Source organism: Carcharhinus amblyrhynchos, chromosome 11 (genome assembly GCF_965287045.1).
Source record: "Carcharhinus amblyrhynchos chromosome 11, sCarAmb.v2.hapA, whole genome shotgun sequence".
Taxonomy (NCBI): Eukaryota; Metazoa; Chordata; class Chondrichthyes; order Carcharhiniformes; family Carcharhinidae; genus Carcharhinus; species Carcharhinus amblyrhynchos.
Window position 1 is genome coordinate 69,113,249 of NC_137334.1, and position 21,487 is coordinate 69,134,735.

The following is a 21,487-nucleotide window of genomic DNA, read 5'->3' on the forward strand; positions in this document are numbered from 1 at the left end:
TGAGAGCAAATGACTTTGGAGTTAGAACATAGAACACTACAGCACAAACAGGCCCTTCGGCCCACAAGTTGCGCCGACCACAATGAACATAATGTGGTGCTGTTGCCGAACAGCAGTTCCAGGAAAGGTTCAAGTGCTCCACGCAACAGGTGAATGTTTGTGAGCGCATCTGCCAAAAACAACTCCTATCGATTACAGTAACTTTGGGCTGTTCAATGCACGAGACTCCCATCACTTCTTCCTGCCTTGTACCCCTTCTCAGTTCCCAGAGCACCCTTATCTGTGATTGATCCAGTGGGAGCAACAGAACAATGTGAAATACCAAGTTTAACGGGATGGTGATGATTATGAATCGGGGCGTTTTTACAGAGGGAAATATTATTGGAGGATCAGGGAGTAATGAACTTTGTGGAGACAGGGCACGATGACTTGACAGTAAAACAAATACAGGAAGAGGATAATTGAGCAGAGCATAAATGTGAGAGTCAATATTTGAAATGTTTCAGAATGTTATGACTGAACTTCAGTCAGGTCAAGGCAGCATCCATATCCAGTTTTCTTTTATATATTTCAAAACTCAAAGTGAACTGAACTGTTACCTTTTCTTTACTTCAAGAACTAGAGATGGAGTCATCGATGAAACCCCTCCCCTTAGATTTTCATCGGTATCTTAAGTCATTTGAGCTGTTTTTGGAACGCTCCACTGAACATCAATGCATGGGAAAGTTCATTGACGAGATTCTGCCAGATGTAATAGCCAGGTATGTTGCAGATCCTGTTTTGAAATGAGGAATCTAAAAAGGGTTTAGTGCCATATAGTTCTGTACTTATTCAGCACAAAGCTATTTTAAAGTTTATGTTGGTTACAGATAAATGTTCTGCTTTTATTTGCACATTGGCTTGCAATAGTCAATTACATTCTTGTTTGGGAGTTAGAAGATTGGTTTATAAATTGAAAGATTCATAAAGGCTATGCCTATTCCAAAGGCAAATATTAACCGTACAAAATTGCAGACAGGGAGAGATCACATAACAAACAATGCGAAAGACTTGGAAAATTGTGTTGGAAAATTGGATTTGAATCCATAGGTACTTGATGTTTGGCACAGATACAATTGTCCTGTTAAACTCTAAACAATAGGATTCTACAATCTCCTCTGCTCCTGTCCCGCTGCCAGAGGGAATGGAGGATTTTGGCACTCAGCAGGAAAGGCAGATGATAATGAATTAGTCCATAAATCAAAGTTTGGTTTCTGTCATCAGTTTCAGTGTGTGAGGGATAGAAATGGGAAAAGGGAAACACTCGAGTAGTAAATGTAAAAGACATCTTGTGGGAGATAATAAAGATGGTATATCTCAGGTTAAAAAGGAGGGTGGAAGAGAAATGAAAACCCTCAGATGTTTTCACTGTAATAAATTAGGCCATGTAAACTCACAGTCTTGGTAGTTTAAGAAAAGCATTGGGCAGACTGATGTGGTAAAACAGCAGAAGCCAGTGGGGTTTGTTAAAGTGGTAAAGGAAAGCCCAATTGAAGCAAAAGACTGATCAAGACTTGACTGATAAGAAGATGTCAGATCTCTTGAAGGAATTTACTTGTGTCAGTAGAGTTTTTTCATGTATACCAGGAGGAGAAGATAAAGAAGATAAGATTTTAAGAGATACAGGAGCAATCTTTGATGGTAAAATATGCAGCATTATGTAGTTTGGGAGGAGTATTGCCAGAAAAGGTGGTAATATGTGGAATTCAGAGTGAGAAGAGTAGTCTTCCATTATATGAGGTGAGGTTGGAGAGACCAGTGAAGAGTGGTGAAGTGGTATTAGGAGTAATTCAGAAATTATTTTGTCCAGGATTAGTTTATTGTGGGTACTGATATAGCTGAATTGCAGGTGGGAGTCATGACTACTGTGATTGAAAAGCTGGTGGAAAATCAAACAACTGAGTTGTTGAAGGATGCATATCCCGTGATTCTTCCTGATTGAGTAATAACAAGGTCACACAGTCACAGGTTAAGACAAGAGGAGGAATTAAAGAATGAAGATAAGAAAGTTGAAGTTTAATTATCAGAAGCGATTTTGCTCAGATATTTGCAAAGAGGAACAGGTGGAGAATGAGGTGGATATTTTTAGTTTGGAAAAGTTGGCAGAGTTACAACAGATAAATCTAGAAATAAAACAGTTGTATCAGAAAGCATACACAGAAGAGGAATTTGAGTGTATACCAGAGTGTTATTACTTTCAAAATGATGCCTTAATGAGGAAATGGAGACTTTTACATACTTAGACAGATGAAAAGTGGGCAGAAGTTCATCAAGTGGTATTGCCAGTAGAGTATAGAAAGGAATTGTTGTGAGTAGCACATGAGGTACCAATAGGAGGTCATTTGGGAGTAAGGAAAACTCAAGTTACAAAATACAATAAAAATTTTTAGTGGTTATAACCCAGGGAAGCACCAAATCCAGAGGGCTCTGAACTTGATATTCCTCAAACTAAATTGGGTAACAAGGACATTAATTAAAATTAGGACAGATTACTGAGTTACCTTCCAGAAGAAAATCAAAGTGACCTGAAAAAGTTATTAATAATCACATGGACAAGTGAGTGGGAATAAATTAGGAAGTACTAGAATGGTTATACAATACGGGTAATGTGGAACCAAAGAACATTTTTATTGGTCTGGACTGCATATAGTTAAGTTTTGTCAGTCATGTCAAACATGTCAAGTAATGGGAAACATCAAGCAGTGATAAAATCAGCACCCAAAATACCCTTTCCAACATTTGAGGAACCATTCACAAGGGTCTTAATTGATTGCATTGGACCCCTCCCTAAAACAAAAAGTGGGAATCAGTATTTTTTGACTGTAATGAATGTGTCTACTAGGTTCTCAGATGTCATTCCGTTATGCAATATTACAGCTAAAAGGATTGTAGAGGAGTTACTTCCATTTTTTACTAGATATGGACTACCCACAGAAATGCAATCAGATCAAGGATCAAATTTAACATCAAATTTGTTCAAGGTTATGGATAACTTAGGAATAAAGCAATTTAAATCAAATGTGCACCATCCAGAATCACAAGGAGCATTAGAGTGGTGGCAACAAAGTTTGAAGACAACGTTGAGGTCTTATTGTCAAGATTATCCAGAAGATTGGGATAAAGGAATTCCATTTGTACTCACTGCAATTAGAGATGCATCTAATGAGTCAACCAAATTCAGTCCATTTCAATTGATTTTTGGTCACATAAATTGATTAAGGAGAAATTAGTGAGTCAGTATTCTGGGACTATATTATTAGACTGTGTATAAATTTTAGGAAAAGTTGAATAGAGCAGATGAATTGGCTAGACAACATTTAAAAGTAGCATAGCATGTGATGAAACAGGAAGCAGATAAGATATCAAAAATTCGTAGTTTTTGCTACTGGGGATAAAGCCTTAGTACTGCTACCAGTGATAGGTGAACCTTTAAAAGCAAGGTTTAGTAGGCCTTATCAAATTGAAAGGAAATTGAGTGAGGTGAATTATTTGATATGAATGCCAGATAGAAGGAAAACTCACAAAATGTGTCATGTGAATGTGCTTAAAAGATATTTTGATAGGGAAGGAGAGCAGAAGGAGGAGATTTTAATGGTTATAACTCAGGGAAGAACCAAATCCAGAGGACTCTGAATTTGATATTCCTCAAATTAAATTAGGTAACGAGGACATTATTAAAAATTAGGATAGATTACTGAGTTACCTTCCAGAGGAAAATCGAAGTGACCTGAAAAAGTTATTAATAATCACATGGACAAGTGTGCGGGAATAAATTGGGAAGTACTAGAATGGTTATACATGATGTAGATGTGGGAAATGCTGTTCCAATTAAACAACATCCTTATAGACTTAACCCTCTAAAATTGGCACAGGTTCAAAAGAAAATCGAAAGTATACATAAAACTGACATAATTGAAGCGAGTTGCAGCAAGTGGCATTCCACATAGTGATGGTACTGAAACCAGACGGTATCCAACGATTGTGTGTAGACTATAGGAAAGTTAATGCAGTTACAAAATCAGACTCTTATCCTGTTCCACGACTGGAGGATTGCATTGAGGAGGCGGAACAATTCACTTTTATCTCCAAACTGAATTTACTCAAAGGTTACTGGCAGGTACCTTTATCTGAAAGGGCAAAGGAGATTTCAGATTTCATGACACCAAATGATTTATAGCAGTTTTGAGGTTATGCCATTTAGCATGAAAAATGTCCCAGCCACATATCGATGATTAACCAACACAGTCATTCCAGGACTACCCAATTGTGTGGTGTGCACAGATGATCTGGTGATTTTTAGTCAGATGTGGAAAGAACATTTGAAGCATCTGGTGGAATAATTTGATTGACTTCAGGAGGTCTTGGTGAGTTTGGAAAAGGCCAAGTCACATTCCCCGGCCACACAATTGGACATGGATAGACAGCACCACAGGATGTGAAAACAAAAGTCATTGGGGAATTCCCAAGAAGGGAAATACTCAGATTTCTGAGCCTGCGTGGTTTTTACCATAAATTTGTGCTGAATTTTAGCAGCAAGATTACTCCACTGACTGACTTGCTAAAGAAGGATAGGAAATTTCAGTGGTCGGCAGAGTGTCAACAGGCATTTGCTGGCCTGAAGGCTGTGTTAACCACTGCTGCAGTGTTAGTTACACTAAATTACACAAAATCATTCAAGGTGATTATCAATGCGAGTGATGTGGATGTAGGTGCTGTGCCCTTGCAAGATGATGACAAAGGAATAGAGTGGTCTAGTGGGTATTTTGTCAAAAAATTGAATGATCACCAGAAGAAATATTCAATGATTGAAAAAAAGGCCTTGAGTTTGGTGCTAGCTTTATAACATTTTAACATCTATGTTGCCAGTAATTCGTCTGAGACAATTGTGTATACCGATCATAATCCGTTGACCTTTCTGGAAAAACTAAAGATTAAAAATGCCAGACTGCTTCAATGGAGTCTATTATTGCAGCCATTTAATCTAAAAATTATACACGTGGCAGAAAATGTGACTGCCGATGCTTTTTCACGAATGTGATAAAAAAAGGAGTGTTTGATGGCGGAAGACAAGAATGGAAATGGACTCTTTTGCTGTTATGTTTGCATGTTTTGATTTTATAAAATGTATGTATATTTATTATAGAGTACTAGTAATGTGAAACTAAAAAGGGTTTGAAAAATGAAACCACCTGTGGATGTTGATGGTTTATTTTCTTTCTAACAGGGGAGGTGCGACGTTAGTGCCCTTTTAAGAAAAGGTTTTTTTGAAAAGCTTTAGGTAATGTCATTGGGGTGGGAGGAGAAAAAGGTTGGTCAGATGACAACAGTTGTTTCGAGTTTCTTTTTGGCTGCAGTGTTAGAAGCATAACTAAAAAAAGTTTCTCTCCATGTTTTTCTTTTGAAACTTTTACCAGTTAGCTGAAAGCACATCCTGCAGTAAAGAATCTGTGTTTTGGTGAACTGATGACTATAAGCTGCTCTGAGTTTTCCAGGAAATCAGGAAATAACAATGGAGTCCTTTAACTTTTGTATTTTACAAATAGCACAGTAAATGATTGGGGCAGGGTTAATGTGAAAGCTAAAATACGTAGAATTTCTTAATAATCTGGGGCAGCACAGTGGTTAGCACTGCTGCCTCTTAGTGACAGGGACCCAGGTTTAATTCCCAGCCAGAGTCACTGTCTGTTTGGAGTTTGCACATTTTCCCTGCGTCTGCAGTGGGTTTCCTCCAGGTGCTCTGGTTTCTTCTCACGGTCCAAAGATGTGAGGGTTGGGTGGATTGGCCATGCTAAACTGTCCCTTAGTGTCAGGGGAACTAGCTAGGGTAAATGCATGGGGTTACAGGGATAGGGCCTGGGGGGGATTGTGTTCGGTGCAAACTCAATGGACCAAATGGCCTCCTTCTGCATTATAGGATTCTATGGTTCTAAGAAAATTGATAAACTTGACCTGCACCAAATATAAAATTAAACTTTCAGGGTCAGTCAGGCTGTTGAGCAGTAATTGTAAAGCTAGTACGGCATTAAAAATTGAATTAAATCTCATTCATAAAGATGAACATTTTAAAGAATTTGTCTGCAACGTTAAAAATTCAGGAGGGAAATTTCCCATGAGTTCAATGATTTCTAATTGACTGCAAACTGGAGCGATCACAATGGCCAATACTCTGGACAAGCTTGGAATTACTGATTGGAACTTCCAGGTTTCTGTATTTAAATATTAAACTTCAAAAGTTCTATCAGCTTCAGAGGTGTGATTGCAACAAATGCTATATGTTTTGCCTTTGTTACTGCAGAGAAGTGTGATAATTTTGCTTCTTGATTATGAATTTAAATGGTTCAAATGATTTGACAACTGTTGCTTTGCGGAAGTTTAGAAGAATCACTAGGTTTTTGCATGTTAAAATTAAGATCTTCAGAACTGTAATTCGTGAAAACATTTGTTATAAATGTCACTGTAGGTTGGTTCAGGTCAGTTCAAAATAAAACTTTTTTTTTTATTTTGCAGCATTGGGAAGAAAGGAAGCTCCAGTCTCAATGTCCTGGGGGTAGGAAGTGGTTCAGGTGGGTCCTGTCGGGTCCATTGTTCTGTATCTAATGATAAATATTTTAATTCATTAGAGATGTAATTTATCATACAACGCACAGCATTTAATCAGATGTATACTTACTACAACATACCAAGATAATGAGTATTGAGTCCAACACGGGGTATTTAATCAAATGTATGTTTACTACAACACACTAAGTTAAAAGATTTACTGTGTGTTGATGGATCCTTGTACACTGGGGCTGCGATTCTCCCATTGTGACCCGCAACTTTTCAGGTGGGTCAGGGTGGGATACGCCAGGAACGCATGCGCATCTCCCAGAGCTGGCAAACAGTTGCCGGTCAGACCACGCTGGAAACTGGCGGTAAGGCGGTTAAGTAACTTGTTTTAATTATGTATATCAGTTTATTATCGAAATCTTTCACCCCACCCTTCTGGGCATCGGGCAGTGCCAAATGAGTGGGGCCTATTGTGGGCGGAGCCTAGGGTAATCAGTGAGGGTGGGTGGGGTCCCACTGCCATTCTGGAGACTGAATCGGTCTGGGATGGAAGGAGGACAGCAATTGGGGCGGGCTGGGGGGAGATGGTCCGCTGGGGGAGGGGAATGGGGCTGTCTCTGGGTGGGTCTGACCTGGTGGGGGGGGAGGTCAGAGGGAGGGTGTCTGCTGGGTTGAGCTGGTTGGGCTATGCCTTGGGGCACTTCAGGACAGGGGTAAGGGAGCTGGCCCGGGAATTGCTGTGGGGGCCATGATTGGGGCATGGTGAGGGGGTGCTGGAGAGGCAGCACTGTGGGGGTCCCAAGCTGGCCAGCGATTGAGCTAGCCAGCAAATGGGGAGACTGACAGATCGGGGCAAGATAATTTACAAGGGAATGGTTGGAATGTGAGTCAACTGGGATCTTGGATTCATGTCACACTATCTGTAACCCCCCCTGACTTGCCTGGACTTGCAAAATCTCACTAATTGTCCTGGCTTAATCCTCTCTTCACTCACATTGTCTTTACCTTTAAGGCTTGATTACCTGCATTCCAACCATTATCTTGGAAATTGACTTTGTGTCTTTATATGCCTCATTTGTGAACACAACTCCCACTCACATGATGAAGGAGCAGTGCTCCAAAAGCTTGTGGCTTGTGCTATCAAATAAACCTGTTGGACTTTAACCTGGTGTTGTGAGACTTCTTACTGTGATTACAGACAAAACAGACAGAATTTGGGGATTTCATTTTATCTCTGCTCCCTACCCACATCATTCAGCACTTTCCCTTTTTTATTTTACATAGTTCTTCGCTCAGTGTCTGTCTGGTAAATAGTGAAGCAGAACATTATCTAATATATCTGCCATCTCTCGATTATTACCTGTGCTAATATTTTGTCCAACCTTTAATAGCCCTACTGAGATCACAGGCTTCTATTTTGTTTGGATTGGGGGAGAGCGAATTTTGGTAAAATGAGGCAAGATCTGGCCAAAGTAGACTGGGAAGAGTTATTGTGGGGGAATCTATAGAAGAGCAATGGAGGGTATTCAAAAAGGAAATGGGGAGGGTGCAGGCACAACATATTCCCTCTAGGCTGTTAGGAAGGAGTAACAAGCCCAGAGAACCATGGATGACTAAAGATATTCAGTATATGATGAGAAGCAAAAGAGTAGCTTTTAGCATAGGGAGCAAATCAGTGGAGGCATTAATGGAATACAGGAAATGCAGGGTGAAGCTTAAGAAAGCAAATAGGAGAGAAAAAAAGGAATATAAGAAAGTTCTGGCTGGTAAATGTAAGGAAAATTCTAAGATAGTCTAAGAATATCAATGGGAAGAAAATAACTAGGGAGAAGTGGGGCACATTAGGGACCAAAGGACAATTTGTGGGTGGGGCCAGAGGACATAGAGTGTTGTATGAATACTTCACATCCCATCTTCATCTGAGAGAATGAGGATAAGGGTATGGAACTCAAGCACATTTCTGATCTCTGTGTACTTAGTAAATGATACTTTCCCAACACACAATTGTTCCTTTATGCATTTATTCATTCCATAGAGCTTCACTGATATTTAGTTAGTTCTTCCTTTTAACGGAAGATATTTTCCTGCACCCTGGGAAACATTTACAGGATATTCAAAAATATTGTTCTACATCGTATTTTGCCAATAAAGTTGATCATTTTGTGTTTCTAAGTTTGCTCCTTGGCCCCTCAAAATGAGTTTTTCCCCAATCTGTTAATCTTGTTTTGTCACATTTATATCCTTCTCTATTATCTTCTTATAGCATATTACTTTATAATCAATATTGCTTAGATGTTCCCTAATTTTACTTCTCTTATCTGCTTGGGTAATTCACTGTTACTAGATCTTGCCTAGATGTTCCCTAATTTTACTTCTCTTATCTGCTTGGGTAATTCACTGTTACTAGATATTGCCTAGATGTTCCCTAATTTTACTTCTCTTATCTGCTTGGGTAATTCACTGTTACTAGATTCTTTAATAAACCTGCCCTAGTTGGACTTTTTTATATTCAGGCTTAGAGAGGAGCCCTGTACACATTATAGGAAATTTATTCCCTTATCACTTTACTTAATTCCTCTGTCCAATTTATATTAAGGTTGTTGAAATCCCAAATGATTATTATTCTATCTAAAATGTGTTGGCTTATTTCAAAGCATTTATCTTCCTGCATACTCAGTGTTCTGTTTTCCCATTCAGGTAAAATCGACATTGAAATTCTTGGCAAAATCCAGTCCAAACATCCAGGCCTTTTAATTCACAATGAGGTGATTGAGCCTAATCCTGAACATATCTCCAAGTACAAAGGTATTTTTTTAATGAAATAAGTATTTTCAGGTGAAGAACAGCAGTTTTGTTTGAGGTATTAAATCATCATTGATCTTTTTCTGGTTGTGAACACATCACAACCTTTCTAATTGATCATAGAAACTTTATTACTATTAACTGACGTAAAGATGGATGGTAACCGTGTTCAGCAAAGATAACCGTAACAACTTTAATCAGGCAATTGGGATCAGCCTGTTAGAATATTAACTCCCTGATTAAGGGCCCCTCAAAATAAGTCCCTGATTAGGGGCCAAATTGATGGGCCAATCAGGGATCCTCTTGTTTTGTACTTAACCAGGAGTGACAGTCCCCCTGGGACTCATCGTGTAGATGGCTAACTGAAAGCACTCTGTACGCTGTTGTCAGAATTGTAAATAAAGGGATTTTGGTGAAGGGAATTCTACCTCTGAGGATTTACTACAATAACAATCATTTATTATTATGTCCTCTGATTATGTTGTCATCTGTGTTCAAAAATGTTCATTATCTTAAGTAAAATATGGATAAGAATTTGTGTTCACAGAGCCTGTATATAAATCATTGGAAAGAAACAGATAGGGAGGACACAATGTTGTTCGGAGACAAGCATTAAAATTCCGAACTTATAGAGGACACAATTTTACTGCCTGTTCATGCCACACTCCCGCTGCAGCGAAACTGGAAAAATTGGCAGCAAGCCAAATCTCCATTTGCTGCAGCGGGAGTATGGGAAAATCTTGCTGGCGTGACTAGAAAGGGACAAAATAAATTCAGTCCCTGTTTCTGAGCTGAACCCTGGCCAGAGGTGAAGAATGCAGTGTTTTCCTGGAGGAGAGAAGGAATTTCATAAGGGGAGGACATGTCTGAGCAATTTCCAAAGTTTCCTGGCAGATGGTCAGGTAGTCCCTGTGAGCAGACTCTCTATACATTCAGATTCATTGGGAGAGATTGAAGATGTAGGTGTTATGTTATCTGAAATCTGTTCTGCATGTTTTTGAGATTTGTAATTTGCTATTAGTATGTCAAATGTAGTGATCAAGAGGTAGAATTGGTATAAATATTTTGATCAATTCATTGCATTCTATTTTGTGTAGATGTGCTTCCTGCACTCAGTAATAAGAGCCATATAATCATGCAGAACATTAGTGTTTGGATCGACTGAGTACACATGTGTAATATGAGTTAATGTGAGCTGTTTTTCAGTTGTGTGACAACTGATGTATTTGTGTTTCTGTATTTGAAGTCATGGAGCACAATAGAAATTGGAAGCATTCCAACTCAGGAGTAAGACTAATTGTATGGTTCTCTCAAGGAGTCAGCACAGTAGGTAGAAATTGAGAATAGGTATTTAAGAAAATAGTGATGATTTTCAACTGAGCTCAAAAAATACAACTGGTAGAGGAATCTCTGGTGGAAAACCCATTTACCAAATGTCTGCCTGATTTAGTCACTTGCTTTATTTAGGATCAATTTATGTCATTGCTGATGGATTCCAGCACTTTCTATGAGATTTGGGGTCAACTGGCAATGCTGATAGATGGATTTTTTTGAGCTGTGAAATCATCTTTGATCTGTTTTGCTTGACAATACCCCATGCCAACTTAGTTCCCCTCTATTAACCCCAATTTCTTCCATATTACCATGGAGACTTAGTGCCTCTGGACCCACCCTGTTACCCATCTATTAATTTGACAAAATAATTAATGAGTTTCAACGCTATGTGTGATATGTTGAAGTGTAAACAAATTACTTCAGCGCTTAATCCTGTGCTATTTTCCTGAGTCTAAAATTAACATTCTCATGTTGCTCCTAAAAGTGAGGTTACTGAAATTGGCCCAGACTTTTGCTGTGACAGGAAATTCTAGGTCCCACCCCAAACCCAGCATTTCCAGTCTTCACGGGGGCAGGACTGGAGTCGGACTTGGGTTTGTACCTGTGTGATTCTCAAAATCACCTGGCCATTTAAATTGCTGGCTGTTTCCACTAAAGTGAGACTTTGGAAGAACAGGAATGTGGAATCAGGGGTGTACAGATTAGAGCAGGTAAGTGCGAATCTGAACTTGGTAGATTCATTTGGATAGTTAGGGTGCACATTGGGGTGGTAGGGACTGTTATTGAATGGGGTGCCTGGACACCTTTCAGAGACATAAATTGCCCTTTTGAATTATTAATAAGGACCATGATTATGCACATTTTATGTACAAAGTCATTGATCTGTCAAGTTGTCAAAGAACTGCCCAGTTGTTCAGGAAATTTAACAGAGCTGTCCAGCTATAAAATTGTCAAAGTTGTACAAGAAACATCAAAACTTTCAAGGGCAGCTGGAGTACTGTGTGCAGTTTTGGGCGCCGCACCTGCGCAAAGATATTTTGGCCTTGGAGGGAGTGCAGAGGAGGTTTACTAGGCTGATACCGGAGTTGAGGGGGTTGAGCTATGAGGAGAGGCTGAATAAACTGGGCTTGTACTCGTTAGAGTTTAGAAGAATGAGGGGAGATCTCATTGAGACGTATAAGATGATGAATGGGATGGATAGGATAGAGGTGGAGAGACTCTTCCCGCTCAAAAAAGACAGTAGGACTAGGGGGCACAGCCTCAAGATAAAAGGGGGGCGGTTTAGAACGGAGTTGAGGAGGAACTTCTTCACTCAAAGTTTGGTGAATCTCTGGAATTCTCTGCCCGTTGAAGTGGTGGAGGCTGCCTCGCTAAATATTTTTAAGACGCGGGTTGATGGGTTTTTGATAAGAGAGGGGATTAAGGGTTATGGGGAGAGGGCGGGAAAGTGGAACTGAGCAGCGACAGATCAGCCAGGATCTTATTGAATGGCGGCGCAGGCTCGAAGGGCTAGATGGCCTACTCCTGCTCCTATTTCTTATGTTCTTATGGGACTATCCAAAGATACCAGGTGAGTTGGCATGGAGGAGGTGATGGCAAGTAGTGATCAGTTGGAGCATGGGTTGGAATGAGTTGGCACAGAGCTGAGGGATGATGGGTCAACAGGGTGGGTGCAGGTGCACTGAATTTGCACAGTGATATAGGGGAAATTGGGGTTAATAGAGGGTTGGCATAAATTAGCATTAGGTATTGAGGTAATGGGGCAGGTAGAGAGGCATGGGATGGCATGGGGCTATGGGGACGTGGGAGGGTGCATGGTTTGGCATTTGTTGATATGGATGTGCATAGGGAGTATGTAGAGTGGTGAAGGAAGGTTAGTGATGAGGGTTGGAGAGATCTTTTGTTTTATTACTATTTTTAACTTCTTTAAATGCTGTGCTGGAGTACAGAGTCAGGCCTTGTGCCCAGCCCACCTCTGCACCCAGCACATGTGCATTCGTTCTAGGATTGCCCGATTGCCCACTTAGACTCATTGGGGGCAGTGGGGGTGTGGGGGGTGGTCAGTCTGCCTGAACACCCCCATCCTCCATCTCCAAACCGCCCCACCACCCTCCTCAGCTCCACAAAACCAGATCAAAAATTCAACCTGAGGATGAACATTTTTAAAGATTGGGATTGCCAAGCTGGGAAATCTCCCAACTCAGTAAAGCCAAACCAGGGTTTAAAATCTGGGCCTATATGTCTGCTCCTAGGAACTAAATAATGGTATAGCAAAATAGATAATGCTTCACATATCAATTTGTTAAAAAGTGGATTTTTTCTAATTCTGTGTTCCAGCACTTGTGGAAGAAAAGTGTTTGCACCAAAACATCTCATTCCATCGGAATCAGATGAGCTCAGATGAATATGAAAGACAAAACAAGGAAAGAAACAAAAGCAAGAAGTTTGATTTCATTCACATGGTTGAGGTAACAGCAGCTGAAGATAAATTTACAAGCAGCATAAATGGTAGATATTGAATCCATCAGGCAGGGCTATATGCAAACCCAATTCCAGCCAAACATCTAACTGTCGCTTTGTGTTCAATATACTGATGACTGTATGAATCATAGTCATTAGGATTAATATCCTTTTAGTCATTATTCTTTGGTAAGGTGATCTGCCTGCCCTTGACACATCTGGTATCAATGGATATGTGGGTAATTTATTGACAGGTAATGCCCATGAATATCTACCAGGTTGTTCCAGCGACCACTTGGACATGGCACTCAGTTTTCCTTCCATTACAGAAATTCCCTACAAGTTTCCTATTTGACAATCATTCAGATTAGAAACTAAGTGGAGCAGGAGGTTGATATTGATGGGCAGATGCATTGGGATGGGAAATGTGAAAGGATGATCTGAAATGGGTTAAAGGGCTCCCTTTCATCCAAGCTTTGGGCTGTTATGTGATGTAACAAGGATGAAAACAATGGCTATAACTCTTCTCCCTCCCCACATTGGATTCACCAAATACCCTCTGAAGAAAGCAATGCTCTTCTCAAATGTAACCTGTCCAGTTTGACTCCTGTACCCGAGGATTTCACTATTATATTCTAGTTAGCTGTACCAGAGTTTCAGGGGCAACGGAACGTGAAATTATTATCAGAAGTTCCTCAAGTGTGAAACTGTTGGTGCTCTCAAAGAGCCAAAACAGACATAACGATCAGAATTTTTTCATTCCGCCCACCATGAGAACTGAAGCGTGCAAGGGATGAACCATGGAATGGTTCATTGACTTTGAGTAGGGTTTTCCAGTTGCCGGGATGAACAAGGCCATAGAAGAGTCCTGAATGGTCGTCTTCTCCAGTTGCATAATTAAAAGTGTCAATGAAAAGCAGATTAGGAGAAGGAAACAAATTAAATTGAGAAAGTTTCAAAAGGTGCAATTTTTAGGGTAACAAATCTTTTGGGAACAGTCTGTTCGGCACACACCTGGGAGTTCATTTCAAACCCAACCCAGAGCAAACTGTCCTGTGTTTGATGCTGCTTGTGAGATATATTTGGGGAGTGTCTTCTTTTTTTCCATCAAAAAAGGAGACAATTGATGGGATTCTCCCCAAAAAATTCAAAGTGCTGATTTTGCATAAAAGTGCTGATTTTGCGGGAGGTGGGCAAGAGGCCCACGGGCCCGGATACTTCAGTCTCTAGCCCACTGACGACTTGCAAATTCTCATTTTAATAATTTCTACAGCTCTGTGCCAGTTTCTAGTACAGAGCAGGTAATTCCGGTTTGCCAATGGCAGCTGGAGACGGGTGGAGGCTGTGATGTCCAGTGGGGAGCCCACTAAACGGCCTCTGTTTGAGTCTGCCGGCTTGTTATGCTGCTAGAGCAGCGCAGCAGTCTGGGAGAGTCGCTCCCAATAATTTTCTTTGTGGACAATTGTCGGTGCAGGCTTGGAGGGCTGAAGGGCCTGTTCCTGTGCTGTAATTTTCTTTGTTCTTTTGAGGCTGGGTTAGTGTATTTCAGCTGGAATGAGAGTCATGACAATTGGCTTTAGCAGACTTGGGATATAGAAGAAAGATTTTCTCTTCCTGGTAACAATCCAGCGACTCATACTGGAAATTACCTTTTGTGGGAAATGGGACAGGAGCAGCATGGGCTGTGATCACCCCACCCAACAGTTAATAAGTTGTCACTGTTCACTGTCCACTGTCCATGCTCATAGATCAATTGATGCTGTTTAGTTATGTGCTTGTTAACCACATGGGACTGTAACTTGAATTTAGACAAGCATTATTTGGTTCCAAAAAGTCACACAAAACTCTGAGTCTGCAAATAAAAGTGATTTCACTGGGCCACTGTTACTATCAGCCTGGTTTATTTGTGCTAATTCTCATGTAATATAATTTCTTAAATATTTGCTTCATTTTCTTACGTTAACTGCATTAACTCACATTTCCATGCGACTAGAAAGTGATAAACTGTGTTTAATCCAGGCAGGAGAAAGTTTACACCACCTTCAAACCTTCCAATTGGATGCATGCATAATTCCACTGTTGTCTGAATGAAATTTCAATGCCAGGGTTGTTAAACGCAATGAGGGATGCACTGCAATTAATTTTGAGAGAAGAATATAGGTTAAATAAAAGTATATTAGCATTTCTGACATTGTATTTTCTTCTCTAGATGTTGTATTATGTAGAAAGTTTGCATGATACCATCACGTACTTCCACAGCCTTCTGCAAACTAATGGCAAGTTTCTAATAATACAGACAGCAGGTAGGTGATTGGCCAGTGTTTCTGATGCGTGAACACGTCCAGTCCTTCTGATGTGTGAACATGCAAATTAATGTTTTCCCCTGCTGGGAACGTAGTTTGACCATATCCAAACTATGGAACAGGCCCTTTGGCCCAACTTGTCCATGGAAACAGGCCCTTCGGCCCAACTTGTCTATTCTGGCTTTTTTTTAAAAACCCTGAAGCTAATCCCAATTGCCCGCATTTGGCCCACATCCCTCTATACTCATCGTACCCATGTAAATATCTAAATGCTTTTTAAAAGACAAAATTGTACCTGCCTCTACTATTATTTCTGGCAGCTTGTTCCAGACACTCACCACCATCTGTGTGAAAATTTGCCCCTCTGGACACTTCTGTATCTCTCCCCTCTCGCCTTAAACCTATGCCCTCTAGTTTTAGACTCCACTACCTTTGGGAAAAGGAACTGACTATCTAGCTGATCTGTGCCCCTCATTATTTTATAGACCTCTATAAGATCACCCCCTCAGCCTCCTATGCTCCAGAGAAAAAAGTCCCAGTCCATCCTGCCTCCCCTTATAACTCAAACCACCAAGTCCCGGTAGCATCCTAGTAAACCTTTTCTGCACTCTTTCTACTTTAATAATATCCTTTCTATAATAGGGTGAACAGAATTGCACACAGTATTCCAAGTGTGGCCTTACCAATGTCTTTAACAACTTCAACAAGACATTCCAACTCCTGAATTCAATGTTCTTGACAGATGAAACCAAGCATGCCGAATGCCTTCTTCACCACTCTGTCCACGTGATTCCACTTTCAAGGAGCTATGAACATGTACCCTAGATCTCTTTGTCCTGTAACTTTCCCCAACACCCTACCATTAACTGAGTAAGTCCTGCCCTGGTTCAATCTACCAAAATGCATCACCTCTCAGTTTTCTAAATTAAACTCCATCTGCCATTCGTCAGCCCACCAGCCCAGTTGATCAAGATCCCATTACAATTGGAGAGAACTTTCTTCACCGTCCATTATGCCACCAATCTTGGTGTCATCTACAAACTTACAAACCATGTCTCCTGTATTCTCACCCAAATTATTAATATAAATAACAAATAACAGTGGACCTAGCACTGATCCCTGAGGCACACTACTGGTCACAGGCCTCCAGTTTGAAAAACAACTCTCTACAACCACCCTCTGGCTTCTTTCAAGAAGTTAATTTTATACACATTTAGATACCTCAACCTGGATCCCGTGAGATATAACCTTATGCAACAACCTACTATGCAATACCTTGTCAAAGGCATTGCTAAAGTCCATGTAGACAACATCAACTGCACTGCCCTCATCTACCTTCTTTGTTACCCCTTCAAAAAACTCAATCAAATTTGTGAGACATGATTTTCCACTCACAAAGCCATGCTGACTGTCCATAATCAGTCCTTCTCTAAATGTCTGTAGATCCTGTCTCTCAAAATACCTTCCAACAATTTACCCACCACATATGTGAGGCTCATTGGCCTGTAGTTCCCAGGCTTTTCCCTGCAGCCCTTTTTAAACAAGGCACAACATTTGCCACTTTCCAATCTTCAGGCACCTCACCTATGACTATCAATGATTCAAATATCTCAGCTAGGAGACTTGCAATTTCCTCCCTAGCTTCCCACAATGTCCTGGGATACACTTAATCAGGTTCTGGGGATTTATCTACCTTGATGCACTTGAAGACTACCAACACCTCCTTCTCTGTAATAGGTGCACTCCTCAAGACATCACTATTTATTTCCCCAAGTTCCCTAATATCCATGCTGATCTCAACAGTAAATACTGATGAGAAATATTCAAAGCAGCTCATTGTTCCAATCTTGCCAATCTCTGATTTTAATTTACCTGTGCCTAATCCATTCTCATTCCATGGAAGGTTGCGTTACAGCAACTAGTCATTTTTACCCTGGATTGTCACATCTCTTTTTCCATTGCTAACTTAAACCTCTTGATACTATGACCACCTCAGTAATCCTATAATATCAGTATATCGATTGGATAGATGCATTCTTGCAAATAAATTTCAAATATTACTATTACCAGATGATGGTGGATACCATTCACTTTGGAAAAAATATGGATCCCGGTTTCTTAGCAGTTATCTTTTCCTGGATGTCCACAAAGCACTTGATGAAATAAGAATAAAGTATCAGATCTATGAGTTATCCTCTGACTTGGTTATCACTGAGTGTTTCATCGAAGGAAATGAAAATGGGGAACGTCTGTTGGATTTCCTTACGCATGTAGTTGATTTTAGGAAAACTGCCCCAGCAGACCTGAAGGAGGAAGTTCTTCATTATCTACGTCAACCTCAGTGCTCAAGAGAGCAAAATGGGAAAGTTCTTTTCAACAATAATTTATATTTCATAGTGATTGACTATTAATTGGATTTCTGTTCAGTAGTCAGTATCCAAATAAATGCACTGAGAATTTTCTAAGTATTTATATATTAATGCTCCATGTTTGTTAAGATCAAGTAATTATTAGATTGTGCTTTGAATTGTATGGCTCTCAGTGTTATAAACAATAATTCATGAAAATTAAAATTAAAATTCCTGTTTAAGTGTCAGAGCTTTTAAAATATCATCTTGTAACTGAATCATTTTGATAAATCTTACAAATGATCGTTTTGTTCTACATTTTCCGTTGTATTGACGCGGTAAGCTCATTATGGTAACCTCATTTTAGTTAATTAATGTAAGATGTGGTATCGGAGTTCTTTAATTGCTGCAGAATGTATCATTTATTCTCATTCTATTTCTGCCCCTTTATCTCATTATCAGTTGCATTTTTAGATAAAGGCTAATTGATTCAGTAATATTTGTGATACATGGATCATGAACTGAAATATACATTATCATGTACTAACTGTTGTGCTTTTTTATATAAGGTCTGATGTATACCTAGAAAATATTTTTGTTGCATCATAAATGATTTGTATACTTCAATTCTACTTGATAAACATTTGTTTATTGATACCAATGTTTTGGTATCAAAACTGACCAAACTTCAAGCTTTGAAAAACCTGCATGAATGAGTTCAGACTATAATATGCATTATTCTAGCCTATTTGTGTGCATCAGTTCAGAAGCTAGATAGGGAATATTTTTGCTGGTTAGAAATGTGACTTTCTATTGTTTAACCCTAAAAATCCAATCATGAATTTGGTTTTCTGGAGCAAGCAAGAAGATGGATTCGGATCTTCCTGGTTCACTTTACTCATTTGCTTTGTAACTTTAAGATTGGAAGAAACAATAATAAATCTTAATGTGCCAGAGCCATTTTAAACATTTCAGAAGAGCAGTGGATGTTTAAAATGGTGGGTAGGATTTTCCAGTCACACCCATCCCAAGGCTGGAAAACTCAGCTTGAGGTCAATGGATCTTTAAATGGTCTGTCAAATTGCCCATCCCGCCTGCAATGATTCCGGTGACGGGGCAGGAATATATACCCTATATTTTTATAGATTTGAAGAACTTTTAAAAGTAAATAGTACAGGGACAATTCTACTTGCTAAATTATGATTTGTGCTACAAGCAATTAAACTGTCTTATGCCTCAGTTGTGTTTGTCAGCGACTGATGTTTGAGAGGAATTGGATTAAAACAGTTTTCTTTGCAGGATGTCACAACAGTTATAACTTTTGCAAAGTCTGCACTAACAACTATTACAATAAAATATCCCCAAAATACTTGATTTAAACACACTCATTGGGTAGGATTTTACGGCCTCGCTTGTCCCAAAACCATAAAGTCCCATCCAAGGGCAACAGATCTTCCCATTGTAAGCCCCTCACCCACTCCAATTCCCATGGTGGGTGGGTAGAATTCCAGCCATTGTGCGAACCCTCAAACAGAAAGAATTGGTGTAAGTCCAATATAGAAGAAGTCTGACAACAACAGGTTTAAGTCCAACTGATTTATTTGATAGTAAACTCATAAGCTTACTATCAAATAAATTGGTTGGGCTTAAACCTGGTGTTGTCAGACTTCTTAATGTGTTTACCCCAGTCCAACGCCAGCATCTCCACATCGTAAGTCCTATAGCCAGGATCATAATTTGATGCAGCAGGATTGCACTCATGTTCAAATACACTACAGTGTGAACTTTACTTTTAAGGCTGAAATTCCATCATTGGTCTGAATAACTTGGGATAATGCAGCAGTAGTATTATTGACAGAAGATTGCAAGCTGCTGCACTGTTGTATAACATGGCCAAAATGCAACTTAAATAAAGTAATATGGCTGCCAAGTTTCTTATTTCTTCTTAGTTAAAAATTAAGAGCTGAACATTGTTCTGTAGATGTATTTGGGTACCAAACACAATTCACCAGCACCTGGTCCCACTGAGGCATGGAGCATGCAAACTTCATGCTGTCTCTTATTGGTCTGTTTGGAGGAGTCACCCAACTGTAATGGGTGCTACCCATTGATCACAGACTAACCTGAGGCATTAACTGTGTGAGATGAGCATGTTTTTCTGCTCGCCTCAAGCTCCAATGGCAGTCTGTCCCTCTTAAACAGCAGGAATGAATGAAAGGAAGTTGCTGCTGATGGTTAGTACTACAATTGGAAATGAAGGAAATGTCGCTGGGGCTGGCCAGGGCAGTGTATAAAAGCAAAGTGCCGCAGACACTGGAATCTGAAACAAGAACAGAAAATGCTGAAAAATCTCAGCAGGTCTGATAGCATCTGTGGAGAGAGAATAGAGCTAATGTTTCGAACCTGGGTGACCCTTCATCAGAGCCCCTTTGATTCCAGCATGAGAGTCCTATGAACCCGGACCCCAAGATCCTTCTGATCTTCCACACTGCTAAGTGTCTTCCCCTTAATATTATATTCCTTCATCCCATTTGACCTGCCAAAATATACCACCACACATTTATGCGGGTTGAAGTCCATCTGCCACTTCTCCGCCCAGTCTTGTATCCTGTCTATGTCACGCTGCAACTTCTGACATCCCTCCAAACTATCCACAACACCTCTGACCTACGTATCTTCAGCAAACTTACTAACCCATCCCTCCACTTCCTCATCCAGGTCATTTATAAAAATCACAAATAGCAAGGGTCCCAGAACAGATCCCTGGGGCACTCCACTGGTGACTGACCTCCATGCAGAAAAAGACACATCTACAACCACTCTCTGCCTTCTGTGGGCAAGCCAGTTCTGGATCCACAAAGCAACGTCCCATTGGATCCCATGTCCCCTCACTCTCTCAATAAGCCGTGCATGGGAGCCCTAATCGAATGCCTTGCTGTAGTCCATATAAACCACATCCACCGCTCTTCCTTCGTCAATGTGTTTAGCCACATTTTCAAAAAACTCACCCAGGCTCGTAAGATACGATTTGCCTTTAACAAAGCCATGCTGACTACGTTTGATCATACTATACTTCTCTAAATGTTCATAAATCCTGTCTCTCAGGATCTTTTCCATCAACTTACCAACCATTGAGGTTAGACTCAGCGGTCGATAATTTCCTGGGCTATCTCTATTCCCTTTCTTGAATATAGGAACCACATCTGCAATCCTCCAATCCTCTGGAACCTCTCCCACCTCCATCAATGATGCATAGATCATCGCCAGAGGCTCTGCAATCTCTTCCCTCACCTCCCACAGTAACGTGGGGTATATCCCATCCGGTCCCGGCGACTTATCTATCCCATCCCGTCCCGACGACTTTGTTTTATGAAAGCTCCCTAGTGAGTCATTTGAAACGTACCTGAAATGAAACGTATCATACTTATTGTAGCCAAATTTAAGGTACAAACCTTATGATCCAGACACGCTCCATAAAACACTTTGGAATTTTTGACCTGAACCATAACAAGTGGCAGCCTTGGTCACTGCAAACACACTCCAGAAGAGGATGGGGCAGCAGTGTCAGAAGAAGATGAATGATCTTCTTTTCTCATCCAGGAAAGGAAAGACCCCCAGTCTCCCACTGGATCCCTTTGCATACTCCTCATG

At 40.2% G+C, this 21,487-nt stretch overlaps 1 protein-coding gene across 1 annotated transcript; it reads left to right on the top strand.

The window, feature by feature from the left end:
* The first annotated feature begins 624 nt into the window (after positions 1-624).
* LOC145349750 (histamine N-methyltransferase-like) lies at positions 625-17,899 on the top strand. Its single transcript, XM_080198283.1, has 6 exons — positions 625-761; positions 6,547-6,602; positions 9,286-9,393; positions 13,063-13,193; positions 15,395-15,488; positions 17,559-17,899. Exons 1-6 carry the CDS (start codon positions 625-627, stop codon positions 17,897-17,899), a joined length of 867 nt encoding a protein of 288 aa, XP_080054409.1.
* Positions 17,900-21,487: the final 3,588 nt, after the last annotated feature.

Coding starts and splice junctions, on each gene's coding strand:
- LOC145349750 (XM_080198283.1), top strand. CDS start 625: ATGGAGTCATCGATGAAACCCCTCCCCTTAGATTTTCATCGGTATCTT. Junction 762..6,546: donor CTGCCAGATGTAATAGCCAG/GTATGTTGCAGA, acceptor TTTATTTTGCAG/CATTGGGAAGAAAGGAAGCT. Junction 6,603..9,285: donor GGGGGTAGGAAGTGGTTCAG/GTGGGTCCTGTC, acceptor TTTCCCATTCAG/GTAAAATCGACATTGAAATT.